General features: G+C 42.5%; 1 protein-coding gene across 2 annotated transcripts; it reads right to left on the bottom strand.

Annotated features, from left to right (window-relative positions):
- Nucleotides 1-463: 463 nt before the first annotated feature.
- On the bottom strand, nt 464-14484 carry pomgnt2 (protein O-linked mannose N-acetylglucosaminyltransferase 2 (beta 1,4-)). Of its 2 annotated transcripts, none has more exons than XM_076041033.1 (2): nt 14157-14484; nt 464-4175 (listed from the first exon to the last, which is right to left on the bottom strand). In XM_076041033.1, exon 2 carries the CDS (start codon nt 4084-4086, stop codon nt 2278-2280), a length of 1809 nt encoding a protein of 602 aa, XP_075897148.1. In that variant the 5' UTR covers nt 4087-4175; nt 14157-14484; the 3' UTR covers nt 464-2277. The 2 variants fall into 2 exon arrangements, with proteins under 2 accessions (XP_075897148.1, XP_075897149.1); XM_076041034.1 differs by lacking the exon at nt 14157-14484 and adding an exon at nt 8122-8196.
- Between the last annotated feature and the right edge of the window lie 916 nt (nt 14485-15400).

The raw sequence follows: 15400 nt of genomic DNA on the forward strand, positions 1-15400 counted from the left end.
TCCTCTTGCCTGACTTAGTAATAGAGTTTCTGACCAAAAACGTTTATTTATTAGTTTATAGTTGGTATTAATGGCAGATATTCTATTAGTCAGATTTTTTTGCCCCCATAAATTAAATGTGTCTCACAGAGAAATGGGCTGCAAAGTAATGCATTCAATCCTAAATGTGTTGGGGGGGAAAAATCTATCAAACTATAAAGAAAAATCAAAAGTACATATTTTAGATTTAGTGCGATGTGAAGTGATTTGGTGTCTATTGGAAGTTGTTCTTTATATGACAACACAACAGCACGATTAGACGTCTTTCAAAGCAGTTGGTGGCAGAAAAAGTATTAGAAACTGTAACTATCACAAGCTCCATGTGACGCCTCTTTCTTTTTCCACTCACTGATTGGCCAATGTAAAAGCAATCTTCAGCACAATCATGATTTAGCCTGACAAAGTAACGCTGAAACAAAGCATATACTGTAAGAAATAGGCTTCTTTATTCAAACACGTCACTGAACAATGACAGTCAAGCTATTCGCTAGTGTAAAAACAGACTCATACACGCTCATTTCACCCGGCACGTACAGTGTGATGTCTCCAATGAGGCGGGGGCAGGCACACTAACCAATTAAACAAACACATAAGTGTATGAACAATCAAATCTTGCATTCACAATGAGGCTGAAAAAAAAAAAAAAAAAAACAAAACTCCAAAACATGCATTAACAACCACAACTGCATCTTAGAACTTTGAGGGCAAAGTGTCAGTGGAAAAACTGCAACTGGATGTACTGTAGGGAAAACCTCTCTTGGGGAAAGAACTGAGGATTTGGGAACAAGAACCCAGGAAAATTACCTGATATTAGCTTAAAACAGCTCAAAATCACACAGTATGTTGAAGATATTGTTATTTGACTGCCTCTTGCTACATGTCTGATATATTAACATCTTAATTTATAATATCTAAATCATACATTTTTGCATTGCAACTATCCACAAACTAAAGCAAATTCATCCACTCACTTGACTTCAAGACCCAGGGGTATTTCTAGATGTCAAGTCTAAGACGACAGCAAAGTGACATATTTGTTCTTCCTAAACTGAAATCCAATAAGGTAAAATGTGTCTCCCAGCCCGCGTAGCATTCTGCTGCAGACAGCAAATAAGCTTTTCTACACTAATTATGGCAACGTAGAGATTCCCCTGAACAGAAAATTAGAATTATTGCAGCTGTAATTGGAGCCAACTAGAAAACCATTTATTTGTGCCGCTAAACGGATACAGGTTTCTTCGTTTGCGGGCCACTTCAGAAACATGTTACCCATAGAACACAATAGAAGTTTTTAAAAGCAAGGTCACAATCTTTAGGTCAAGTTTAGATTAGAGTAACTAAAAATGACTAGATCTTCACTTTGTATCCCAGTTTTCCACAGAAGTAACTGTTGTGCTATCAAAATACTGCACAAACAACATTTGCAGATTCATGGGCCTGTGAGAGAAAGGCCGAAATTCAACCGAAGAGCTGCACTTGACGTATAAACATCCTAAACACTGAAAGACCGTGGTCGATCACACAATATGTATGTTCATGGAGATCACAAATTCCTAACTTTGTTCTTAGACAGAGGACTTCGAACTATACTTTGCAATTGTGTTCCGCCTACCCACATAGGACTAATAAAGACTTCATCTTCTTCTTCAAACAGTCAGGGAAAATTTGAGTGTAAGAGTAAAGTGAAAATATTTTCAATGACGGTTGGCTAAAACTGCGAGGGGAAAAGGTTACTTTGGTTTAGGTTCTGCAAATAACAGTGTATGCAATTGAACAATTTGTAGGTAAACCAAGTCATCCAGGTATCACACACACACACACACACACACACTTGAAACATTGGACCAATTAAAAAAAAACATTTAAAAAAACCAAACAAAAAACCAAACAACTTGATATTTAGAAATCTCTCTTGCTGTCCACAGAAAAGCTACATTGCATACTGTAAAAGGTAAAGAATCAGTGTTTTGACTAATACTTGAAAAAAAAAAATTCTTATATTATTTTTCACATAAATAAATAAATCTGCGGTTTTGGATTCTGGTACTGTCAGTAGAGTTGTTGTATTCTTACATAAATACACATTTCAATTAATTCATGGTTTCAGTCTGAAGTCTCATATAGTCCCTTTGTGGCATCCCTTCGGTGATTTTCTAACTTCAGTGTCTGCAACAAGAAGTTGACATCGTCTGTGTTAAATGGCACAGGAACACACTGGCAGTGTGGCAGGTACTTCCACTAAGTCCGGCACATGAGAACGTCTGCAAAGGGACCCAAGAGGTTCTTGTTGAAGATACACCTGACCCACACCAGGTAGGTGGTGAAAGGCTTAATATTCTCTGAAAAAGTATAGTTCAGCTGGGGAAGGATGTAAGGCATGTAGGTGTTCTCTCCCTGCTCCTGGATCCACACCTCGTACTTCACGTCTCTGACCTTCAGGTATTTCAGATTCCACGGGATCTGCCAGGAGACTGTGAGTTTAGCCTCATTGCTGGTCTGCACTGACGTCTGGCACTGAGGCTCTCTTACTCTGCCTGGGTGTAGAGAGCTGGCTGGCTTTGACTTTTTCAAAGTAGGCTTTGTTTTTAAGCCCTCTTCGAGGACGTCCAAGAAGGATGGAATGTCCACCAGAGTGTCCTGGTATATCCTGAAGAGCCATTCAGGGTTGCGGCAGCACAGGTGCCTAGGGACATCTCTGCTTGCCAGGATTCTCTCCTGCTCGTCCTTCTCCAAGTGGCTGATGCCCCCTTGCTCCCAAGGTCTGTCTGGGTGGGTGATGGTATTTTCCTCCAGTGTGTTTCTCCAGGAAATATAGTGAAGGTCCATGCCTGGAAGGGACGTAAGGGTTTTGTATGGGGTATATTGCTCTGGGTTCACCGCAAAGGGAAACAGCTCAACCACAACAGCTCCCCTGGGCAGGAAGAGCGAGGTGATCAGCTGAGCTCCGTGCATACTGACTAACATGGTGGCACCGCTGATCATCTGAATGATACTAGGGAGCGACTGCTCCTCCAGAGATACCGTAACCACCCTCATCTGAAACTCCTGCGCTAGAGCCATAATTAGCTCAGCTTCATTCAGTATCAACCTTGTCGTTGAACGACTAAATACAACAATGTATTCATCCCTTTTCACCTTTTCATTCTCAAACTCGGCACTCCTACCTTCTTTCTCCACATCCTCAACCCCAGTGATGTTCATTTTCTCCATGAGAGCCTTGGCAAACTGCCGGATCTCATTTCCCGAGACCATCATGTTGGCTTTAGGCCCCTGTGGCTGCACAAAGCCATACTGATACCAGGTGGTCATCTTGGACAAGCCAACGTAGGACTTTGTGAAACATATGAGCTTTCCAAAATTCCTAAGCTGTTCCTTGAGCAGTGGCTGTTTGCTGCTAAGAAGTCGGTAGAGATCAAAGTGCGGGCCCTCTCCCCAGCCCTCCATGAAAACCAGCCGAGCCTCATCATCCAAATCCATATATTGTTTCATAGTATAGAAGGCTGGCAGCAGGTCATCATGGAACACATGCATTAGGTTGTCGGGATTAAATCTGTTTAGAATGAGCGTCACATCTGGCACAAACACAGGCTTGGGCATGAATTTTAATGTGGCTGCTGGGAGCTCCAAAAAGTTGAAGTACTGGGTGTTGTGATCCTCTACTGATGACAAGTCCAACAAGGCAGGTTGGAAGCGCCTTGACCCTAAATTGGGAAGCATGACTGAAGAATTGGAGTGAAAGAAGACAAACTCCTCAGCCTCAGAGCAGTAGCACAGGTAGTCAAAGCGGCAGATGCGGTCAGTGTGCATCTTGCCAGTGCAGACCATGCGTGTACCGTGCTCCTGAAGGGCCTGCAAGGCGACATGGTAGTCGATACGGGCCTGCGAGAGCTCTTGGGACTGCCGTGTCATGTGTAGCTCTTCCTCCAGCATGGCAGCATGCTCGCTCAGTTTGGAATACTTCCAAAGCAGAGCGGCGACTATGGAGACGAGTAGCCCATTAAGCAGCGTGCCCACACTCATCCTGCAGCCCGCCATGGACGCCCGCATCACTGCTGCAGCCGAGGATCCACCTTCTGACTCCAGCTACCCTCCGACCTCAGGGGCAGGCGGCGAGACATCCGCCACCGGGGCAAAGACTAAGGACAGGAAGGGAAGGGAAAAGAGGGTTGGACCATTGTTGGTTGCAGTGAATGGAGGGGAGGGAAGGGAAGGGCCATAAAAAGAGGAAGAAAGGAAAAAGAACAAACTTTAGAGAAATTATAGGTGGAACACAAATAATCAAGAAAACAAAAATGCATAGTAAATCACCAGAACACATAATTATCATTGCAGCAGACAGCAAAGAGTCCAGACAAAAATTAACAAATCAATAATAAGGTCTGCAATCCAGCAGTGCACTCTTTATTCAAGTGATACAATTGGGTGATTTATCAGAGGCAGGCTTCAGCTCTCACCTTTGGGAATACTGGTTGCTCACATCAGCAAGCAGAAGACATGTTTTCTTAACCTTACATCTCCTGTCACCCTCCCTCGATACAGTCAAACAAATTACACGGCAAAGAGGCTCAGTGGACAGAGCAAGAGGACCGGCTCGACTCGGCTCATCTGCATACTTGGAGAACAAATGAGTCATTGAGAAACTCTAAATCAAACCGGTGATTAGCGGCCAGCAGCTGCCTGCCAACAGAAGTGCACGCTCACTACCTGACAAATTAATGAGCTGCCATTTTACCCTTCCCCTTGCTTCAGGTGTGCATGACACTCACCTGCACCTAGAGCATTTGATATATGACACAGTAGGATTGGGGGAGTGGCTTTTCACCAAATGTAGCTGTCAGAAAGTACACTAAATCAGGTCAAACTGTATCAGGATGCAGCTCAGACACAAGCACGAACGGACAGGCAAGTTATGTCGATATACCCTGAAGCTTTTCTCAGCCACGTGCATCGTTTCTCTGCATCGCATTTGCACTTGTGTAGTTTTTGACTCTTGGGTTCTACAACCTCGTTTTTCTGGCCCTCCTCCTAACCTCTGTATGCTCCATCTGCTCTGTAGGATCTGAGCAGAGTCCCTTGGCTGTTCTTGACACTCTTGAAAGCCCAACACCTCCTTTCGTTTGTGAGGATACAGAAACCACTTTGACTCTTTTTTTTTTTTAATGCCTTATGCCTTTTTGTTGCTGCATAACCAATGCAACTGTGGTATGTATTGGATGGAAACAAGACAATGTCAGCTTGACAACCAGGAAACTACTCAGCCAAGGGTAAGAAACACACTTTTGTAGTGACCAGATAGCTCTTTGTCAGCAGTTTGTCTCACATTATGCTTGTGTGTGCTGCTTTGAAGAGCAAGGGGGAGGAAATCCCTTCTTTTTGTTTCATTTCATTTGAGCCTACGTAGGAGTACAGTGGGAGCTTTGCAGGGTTGAGATGCTTAATAAAGTAAACACTGGTATGTTTTATTTTTTGTAAAACTAAAATAATTCCAGCAGGGTGAACTAATTGATTTTCCATTTCTTACAGCGAAAAACAAGTCACAGCCAAACTTAGAATATGCTGGAATTCAAACAATAACACGGAACTAGTGCAGAAAAAGCAATAGCAGTAGCTTTAATGACTTGAGTCCACACAGTAAAGACGCATTGCTGGCCACTGTCATGCATTAAAACATACCAAAGTATAATTGCAGTCACGCTTCTAAATACAGCAAAAATGTCATGTGTAAATATATGCAAACAAATTCACATTAATATATTCTGACTACCAAAAGGGATTTGTCTTCATTTCCTCTTAAAGTCTCCAGTTCACAAGCTGACTGCAGAGGCTTACGCTATTTCCCCTGACAAAATGTCATGTATGGCGAAAAAGAATTCAAATGAAATAAAATGGAAAAACACACACCACCGACAGCGTAAATGACTTGGTGCTGACGCGGCAGTCAAAATCAGGTGAAATCGAGTGTGAAGAGGAGGCTGCTTGCGAGACTAAAACTGGGCTGTCGTCCTACATGCTCTTTCAGACCCACAAGGACGAGGGCAGCATGAGGCGAATGGTGCCAGCAGCGCTGCTTAATCCCTCTCACTGCACACTGGCTCCCACGGGGACGCATCGTCAATGCCCTCAGCAATTTGCCCGAGCCAGGAAACCCGTAGCTGGAAAATGTCAAAGCCACTGCAAGAGGCCGTGGCGCACGAGGCGGCCTCATTTGCATCCTCACATTCTAATGGGACACAAAACAGAGAGCCGACTGCTGTGAGCGGCTGTCAGCTTTGAGCTCACTTATTTAAAGCTCACATGCTTAGAATCAAACCATCGGACCATGAGGGCACTGCTGAATCCTGGGTGCGTAAGTGTGTGTGTGTGTCTCTAGTCATTTAAAGTGACCTTGGAGCCAAGTGGTTTTTGTGTCTTGTTAGTAGAGTGAACAGTGAGCCAAGACACTGGCTGAGAATGAAAATGTCCATATTAGAGAAAGGTCGCAGCAGATCCAAATACAATCAGACGTTAGATGAGATCCATGGCCTCAACTATTCAAACATTGGGGAAAGGTCTAATACCCGCATTCTATTTCTGAGAGTGCACGCTATGAGGCAACCCGCTGATTCTGCCTCCACAGCAGACCATCAGACTGTGTCTCTGTCGTCCACTGCCAGAACCACCACAGCCTCTGCAACAGCAGTATTAAAGGCGGCTGTTTCCGTCCTTTTCATATCCTTCTTTACAGGATCTGTAACCTGTTTTAGTAAAGGTTTTACGCCTGCACCATACATACACTGTTTTTGTGTAGAGAAAAAAATTCAAGGCAGTGGAACAGGTAAGTTAGACGCCTCCTTCCTTTTTTTAATTTAGGTTATGGTTTGGTGGACGCCGGATAAAAAGTATTCAATTAGCTAAACAAAAAACAAACAAAAAACTAGGCAACGGTTTTTACACTTTCCGACGAGAACAAATTTTCACCTCAGTAGCTGACAAGTGACTCAGCGAGCAACATTTGGTGGGTTTTGTTTTTGTTTTTAGACAAAGCATCTAATGTAAATTTATCCTGGAATCAAAAAGGCTAAAACTGCATCGAGTCAGCATCTATTACCTGTGATTTAATTTAATGTTTAAAAGAAAAGTCTGAATAACAGAGCACGTGTCAAACCCGAGGCCTGCTGACCAAATTCGGGCCTGCTCTGACGTAGCCAGATTTGGCAACTGTATGTCTTGACACAAAATGATTATTTGCCTGCCGACGCCACGATTTACTGTCTTAGATATCGGAATTTTAACCAAATTGACGTCAATTTTTCTGAAGTCGACAGGATCGGAGCATTTTGGTTGATGCTACAGATGTATCGCAGTTTGGTGCCAAGCCCACAAATGGAGGAACGTGGGTGTCAACCTGATTAATTATAAGGATTCATAACACAGAACGACGGTATGTGCGTTCATATCGTTTTACATGCATGCAAATGAACAATATCAGTAACCGAGATGAACAATCAAAGACGGAGGCAGCCAACGTATTCCGGTGCGATTGTATTTATTCGGTCATGACCGCGCCTCTGAGGGCAACTGTAATGCTGATGTGGCCCTCGGTGCAAATGAGTTTGACACCCACGTAATAGAGCTTCAAAGCCATCCTTCATTAGAGCATAAAAGCTTGCTTAATGAAGCGCCCTTCTGAAAAGGGCAAAGGAAACAAGAAAGCATCCCAAGTCAGGATCAAGATCTACTTCCTCTAAAGACACAGCAGCCTGTGTTGTTGAAACACAACCGTGTGTGTGCCAGAAACTACAGCTCTCTCGGCCCATTAGCCTAGTTACATCAACATCTGACTTTGTACTGACAATCATTTTTCAACGGGCAGTTAATTACAAGAGATTTAATGAATGCGATGCGGTGGGTGGGAGACGGTCCAAGTCTGACTGGATTGCAATAAATTGATTGCAATTATTTTGGAATAGAATCCCAGGCTGCTCACATACAATTTTTTAAAATTTGAGCTCCCACAACTCTTCAGTGCCTCACGCGCTGGTTTATATTGGTCCCATTGCAGGCCAGGCCAGGCAAGTTAAAAAAACAAAACAAAACCCGTACATTTCTTTATATCAGCACTTCTGCACTCTTTTCTGCCTGCCAGACCTTGAGGCAATCCGCCTACATGTAGAATACTAATACTCTACTACCACAACTGCCTGTAAGTATGTAAAGATACAAAGACAAACACATTTTCTGGACACAAGACATATTTTGCATTTGTCAAAATGTAAAAAAATAAAAGCATGTTAATTCTACCCAAGTGGACTGATGACACTTAATTGGTTGAAAGAGGTTTTACACAATATTTAAAACTGTGTTTGTCGATGCATAGTTAATATATTAAATCTCTATAACAGACTGTGACACTTTTCTGACATAAAGTGCACTAATGTATTGAATTACAACTGGGTTGTAAGGTGACAATATGCAATTGCATTATGTTATTTCTAAAAGAAGAGAAATTTCACTTGATGTAGCTTTCAGTGTGTTTGCACATTTACTCCCATTTTCAAATTACAGTTTTAAATATTGGACACAAACAAAATCAAGGTGTTTTTTTTTTTTTTTTGTAGGGGTGCAGGTTAGTTCCCTTAACTAAAATCAACCAAATTGGTGTTTATCCACAACATTACGAAGCTATATCTGATATTTGACGAGACAGAGGAGCTCAATTTCTGTGGTGTTAGAAATCCTAATAGAACTGCCTTTAATCGAAGTAGGTACAAGGACGCACAAAGGAAAAAATACACTCTGGGGCTTAAGGGATGATAGAAAAATGAATTAATCCATTTCATAGGAGTGCTGTAATTGACAAAGTAATGAAGATGTGAACAGTTTGTCCTCGTTCAGCAAAGCTCCCTACCCCTGCCCACAACTGAGACATTCTTTTCACTGCTGCCTTCTGGTAATTCTCCTGACATGTGATGATGCCCAGTTAGTAACCATTAAAAAAAAAAAAAGAAGGCTTGAAAGCACATGACCAAAGCTCGCAAGCAAAGAACGATCATATGGCATGGAAATTTGTGCAATCATTATTAGTATTACTTATTTATGTTTATTTTTGAGCAGCCCAAAAAAAAAAATGACTCTAAGACCTCCTCCATTGCACTTCACCTTGATAACATTAAGCGAAAGACCACCACAAATCCTTCCCTTAAACAGCCCGTCAGGCAGCTCTCGGTCGGTGGTGCTCGGAGACTGACAGTGAATGTGGTTTCCCCAGTGTTACTGGTTAGCATATCTGTTTGCTCTGGAGATGATAAAGAGACTAGCGATGATGTGAAAGGCAGTGTGGGGCAGCCTGGAAAGTCTAATGCATTTTAATGAGAATCCTGGAAGCCACAGTTAAGGGAGCTATGGGAGCAGAGTGTCGATTTAGCCCTGCACTTGGGCGGCTCAGCCGGCCCCTGGTGCCCATCATTTCTTCTAACCACCTTCTTTGGAACTAATCCTCTTTCTCAGCAGCTTTCTTTCTTTAAATATACTAATTGATGGCATTAAAAATACATTCACATTCTTTTTCTCACTCTGCACGTCCGCTTCTTTTACTTAATGCTTACCTTACATTTAGTTTATAGCCCAGCCAATCTCTTCTGGCTGCGCTGACTGCTCGTTGGTCACAACCCCAAATGTGAACTGTCAGGTTGAATCAGGCACCCTGTGCTCAAGGTGGCAATAAGGAGGCCCTGCAGCCATTATATTGCTTCACAATCTAATATGAAGCAATATATTTCCTTCTTCTCACTTAGCATGCCGTCCTTCAACATATTTTAACAGTCAGGTGAAAAAAACAAGAAATCTGCTACCTGAACACAGTCACAGTCAGTGCTGGGGCTGCAGACCTGAACAGTGCCAGCAAGGAAATGCCTTTGTTTGGTCACAAAACACCTCTGACTTCTTAGCTTTCACGAACTGATTGAAAGCCAGATTCTTGTCATCTTTTTTTTACTCTCACTTTATTATTTTCAAGCAGTGTTGTTCTTTGCCATGTCTTTTGAGACACAGCTTGAAACTGTGACCTGCATTGTGGTTCGTATAACCATCCCCAAAGGAATGCAGGAAAACCAAGGCAGATTTCAACAATCTGCAGACTGTGTGTGTGTGTGTGTGTGTGTGTGTGTGTGTGTGTGTGTGTGTGTGTTTGTTCTGGTAAATATCTATTACAAAATCTTCTTTTTCTTTGTCAGTTTAGAGGCAAGGTCTAGATTGAGGCTAGGTTTAATCTAAGATTACAGTGGCAAAGGTTATGGTTCAGCTAAGGGTCTGGCGCTATGCTGTACAAAATAATGAGAAATGACTGCAAGTCAATGCAAGTCCTCGAAAATAGAGAGGTGCGTGCACATGTGTGTCAGGCAAAGTGAAAAGGACATCCTCAACGCAGTGCAGCGCTTCACCACTGCCCCAGGACACCTGGGACAGAAATAGAATACCATGTGTTGAAATGTAGATATTTGGTAGAGCTCAGGCTATTAGGTTACTGCTTCTGCTGTTTTTGTTTTTTTTTTAAATAGAGCTGGAGGACCTGTAGTTTGAGTTACATAAATATAGTTCTTAATCTGTCAAGAGCATTTCGTAAAGAGTACACCACAGCTGAGTTTCCACTACAGGTTTTTTGCAAAATAAATAAAGTTAGAATTCTGAAATTAAAAACTAAAATACAATTACTTTTTGTATGCGTTTCCACTGCAGGGGTGTTTTGGGCACAAGCTTCGTAATTCTTATAGAAATCTAATCTTGCGAGACAAACCTGCTCAAAACCTGTTACATGTTGGAATGGTTCCCATTACTTCGACAGTGATTGTCTTGTTTACCATCTAATCGGTGGCTATATTTTTCTTACGTATGATGCAAAAAAAAAAAAGTCTCAGTCTTCTCATCTGTCTACATATACCAAGTCACGTGCCCTGCAATATATTACTATATTAAAATGTCTAATACCTCCTCATTAGAGCGTATACAGTAAATGTTCTAGCGTATTTGAGAGGTTTTTGTAAACTGAGGTGCTTCCATTACGAGTCTTTTTATTGTGGTATTTAGGTTGACACATTTCTAAGGGTATTGGAAACCCAGATTATATATGTCGATACAAGTCAGACTGGACCACACAGCACAACGCTTTGCAGCAGACTAGAGTGTTTCACTCTGCTTAGCAACTACTTGGCAACACAATCATTTTTGGATTGTCGCTTCTTGTGCATGGACTGTATGCAACATGCGGCGTGCATGCAAAATGGGCTAACGTGAAGAAGTTACAGGCGATGCAGAAAGCTCATGAAAACTAATGATTTGACAAGAACAAAGTTGGTATATTGCAAGACTAATTGTGTTTCTCTAAGAGAAAAAGTTAGTTATCAAGATTGTCCCAGTGCAACCAAATATAACAGCGGCTCTTCGTGTGGCCCTAAAACTCTGTTGCATCCTGAAGATGAACTGGGTTTGACATGAGCATTTTTGAGGCCAGGTAATTTTGTAACTGCAAGAGAGCTGCTTTTGAAAAAAATTATGAGAAATTGGAGCCGGGCTGTTTGACTTGCCTGCCAGTTCTGTGGATCTCGCTACAAGAAAGTATCAGTATCTCGTTGCACAGTACATCATCTCAGCCTTTGCTGGAGGCAGTAATATTAAAAACACATTTTCAGGGCAGCTTAATTAGCAGTTCAACCAATGCAAGACCAGTACAGGTCTCCAACATTTAACCAGAAGGTTCCTGATGGAGTTTTCATATATAGCTTGGTCTACTATACTTTTTATGATATGCTGCGAAATAGAAAAGTGCTCAGAGGTCCCCGCAACGGTGACCCTAATTTATTCTATTCTCCTGGTGACTTCATCAATGATAGCCAAGTGTAACTACTTGTCTCAACCTCATGCAATGGATCCTGTCATGAGAAAAACGTGGGACTCGGTCAGATCTTAATGGAATCTCTGTATGTCTGGCTTGTAAACGAATCAATGTAGTTAAAGCTGGAAACTTAAATCGTCTTTAATGACTCCTGTAAGTTATTAAAAAAGTTACTGAAAAAGATGTCAACCTATTCCTATGCTCAAGAGACACCTGGCCTCTCTCGATTTTAAAAAACAATGTGCTGTATTTTGTTTCCGAGGTCAGTTTCCCCATTTCACACAATCTGTCTGACGCATGTTTGCAGTCTTGTGCTCTAATGTCTTGCAAAACTAAAAGACCTGTGAGACCCACTTTCTTACGATGCAAAATATGAGCGGCATCAGCCGTTTATGCCCATTACTCACCTGGTTTATAATTTGGCACGATATTGGTTTGTGAGAGTCAACTGCGAATTACAAACAGGCTTTTAATGAGAGGCGTTGGATGGAACTTCTCTGATGACAGCGATGAGGGATTTTTACAGCCAGTACTACAAACAGCCACTGGGGGTAATGAAAGGGTTCGGCTGAACCTTTTAGGGGCTCTAGGGTTCTATATGTGCCTTATACACTGTACAAACACTGCTATAGTCAAACAACGCACAGTCCACCATCTAGAAAATCAACGCTCAACTCCCTCTAGATCGTCTTGTTTGATCATCCTGCCCTCTGAATCACGGCTGCGTGAGCAAGAGGAGCCTTGCGCATCAGCTCCTCCACAAGTGTGTTGAGAGCTATGTTTGCTGTTGTAAAAAATAAAACCTCCAGCACGTACTCTGAAAAAACATTTTTTTCAAAAACACAACTGCTGTGGCGACGCACAGGTTGTGCTTCGCAGTGAGGAGATGTTGAGTCGCACGCAGGCAAGTCCTTATTAAAGACACGGGGGACCACTTCTCCATGCAAGAGTACACAGTGATCCAAAATGAATGTTAAGTTGAAGACTAGAAACTCTTAAGCTTGTTTTCTCTTGCAGAAACCATTGATTGCAGTAGAGTTCAAACGCTTGGGTCAAATAATTAGCAATCTTCTAAGATCACTATATTGATCAGTGCTGGCGAGGTAGATTTGGTTAACACATCGTTTCACTGGGGCAAGTGTATTGGTCATTTTACGAACTTCAATTTCTTTGGTTTTTAAGCCAAATACACATATGTTAGGATGGTAGTCTTGGCCAGATATTAAAAAAATAATAATCAGTAGACTGATTACATTAACTGGTAATACTGCAAAAGAAGTACTTCAATCCCACATATGTGCTGGCATTATATAAATCATAATGTATATAAATGTGCGTCTTTGAGTCATGTTTCGTTTTGCGTTTACGATTCCGTGACGCTTTGCCTAGTCTGCGTTCTTCTTGCCGGCAGCTTCCGAGAGGAGGCGGGTGGCGAGCAGCACACGGTGGAGATTCTTTTACAGTGTCAAGAGGTTAAGTATGCACACACGCAATAAATATCAATTTGTGCCACCGCTGCTCTAATGACAACATCCGCTTTACTACTATTACCTCCACGCTCGGCCAAGTGCACGTGCACACGCACTCAAAAAGGTCTCTACAAGGATTGGAGCTTGAACGCTTTGCAAAAGGAGCACGGTGAAAAATAAGTGGTCCGTGTTTGTGAGCTAAATTAATAATGATTTTCTCTCCTGTCCATTGTCCGTATCAAAGACCCTTTAAAAAAAAAAAAAAAAAAAAAAAATTGTCCGGTTAAGCACAGAAGTGCCTCGGCGTTTCCATGAACCACACAATCCAAGTTTAGAGAGCACCCCCCCCCTCAAAAAAAAAAAAAAAAAAAAACACGTCTGGATTGCGTTATGAATTATCAGAAGTAATGCGTTCAATTAATACTTGCACACGGAGAATGGCATGACACTGATGAAGCATAAATCAATGCTGATTGGTTTGAATACGGATTCACTGTGCAAAAATGTAAGTATTTTTTTTGCATCGCAGTCAAATTTGCTTAGAAATTTTATTTACGACTTAGATATTTCACTTGTAAAATCCGGATTTAACATATCTATGCAAGAATGTGTAGTGTTAAATTAAACTGGAAGAGTCTCATCGGGAGGTAGCGTTCGGGCACACATACACATACACACACCTGCACGGCAAAGCCAAGAGACCGGCTAAAAATTAACTGTTACTCTGTTACCTCTTCGTGGCCTTTTAAAGTAAAACTTCTAATCGGTAGAGTTGTGCTTACCTCGGGTTTCGGGAGGAAAAATGCTGCTTTTTTTTTTTTCTGTGAATACAGCGGAGAGGTTCGCGTTAGCTCACTTGAGCAGCGCCAGTGCTCCAGTCCACCGCTGACACGAGTCCCGACCGGGGAACGCAGCGCTTGTTTGGGATAAGCCCGGGAGAGAGCCGGCGGACACGAAGGAAGACTTGTTCAAAACAACCGCGTGTTCAGTCATCATATTTTCCGACAACCAGCCGGCGCCGTTTAACGTTGTTTACTTGCTAGCCTAGCTGAGAGGCAGGGTGAGGAGAGGACCGCCGCCGCCGAGCTCCCCAGCACCGCTGTGTGTGTGTGTGTGTGTGTGTGTGTGTGAGAGCCGCGTCTTGTCTCCGCCTACTGCTGGGGGGAAATCCCGCGCTCACATCTCGCGATGACACTCGACCTCTGGGTTTCGCCAGATTTTTTTTTGAAAAGAAACACAACTCGCACCCTGTGCGTTGTTGATCCTATTCGCTTAGCTTCAATATATATGATTGAAAAAAAAAAAGTGATACGAAAATACACGATTCAAGTGTATCGGGAAGTTCAGCGTTTTATGTTAGAAAGCATCTTAATTTGTAGATGAAAAAGTGTTCCTGCTGGGGTCTGCTGGAGCCAGCTGTCAAAGGGTGAAGGCAGGGTAGATCCTAGACAAGTCACCAGTTCATCACAGGGCCACATGGAGACAAACAACCATTCGCTGTCAAACACACACATACAGACAATTTAGAGTTCCGAATTCACCTCACATGCATGGCCGAATAACCCGGAGAGAACCCACACAGACACAGGGAGAACATGCAAACTCCACGTAGAAGAGTCACAGGCCCGGGATCAAATCCACAACCGTGAGGCGCTAACCACACCTCCACCGTGTTGCCCTGTTGTAAAAAATGAACAGATAATAATAATAATGATAGTAATGAAATAAACTGATAGTAATGAAATAAGATAAACAACTTCAAAGAAGGAGGGAAGACAAATAATTGCTGGCATGACATCCATTTGTTACCACCTTCTCCTGCATTGGAGGACATTGCAGCTGTCTTGGGTCACCAGCTTATTGCAGGGCAACATAGAGACAAAGGATCCTCACACTTGCACCTTCTTTGGTGTCTTGGATAGGCACAAGTACCTGGAGACAGAAGGAGACCGTGCCAGCTCTACAAAGAAAGGCCACAATCCCAGGGATCAAACCTGCAACCTTAATGCAACATAACACGTGTAGG

Source organism: Nelusetta ayraudi, unplaced genomic scaffold (assembly GCF_046127955.1).
Source record: "Nelusetta ayraudi isolate G7.1 ecotype Tasmania unplaced genomic scaffold, CSIRO-AGI_Nayr_v1 ptg000063l, whole genome shotgun sequence".
In the NCBI taxonomy this organism is placed as follows: Eukaryota; Metazoa; Chordata; class Actinopteri; order Tetraodontiformes; family Monacanthidae; genus Nelusetta; species Nelusetta ayraudi.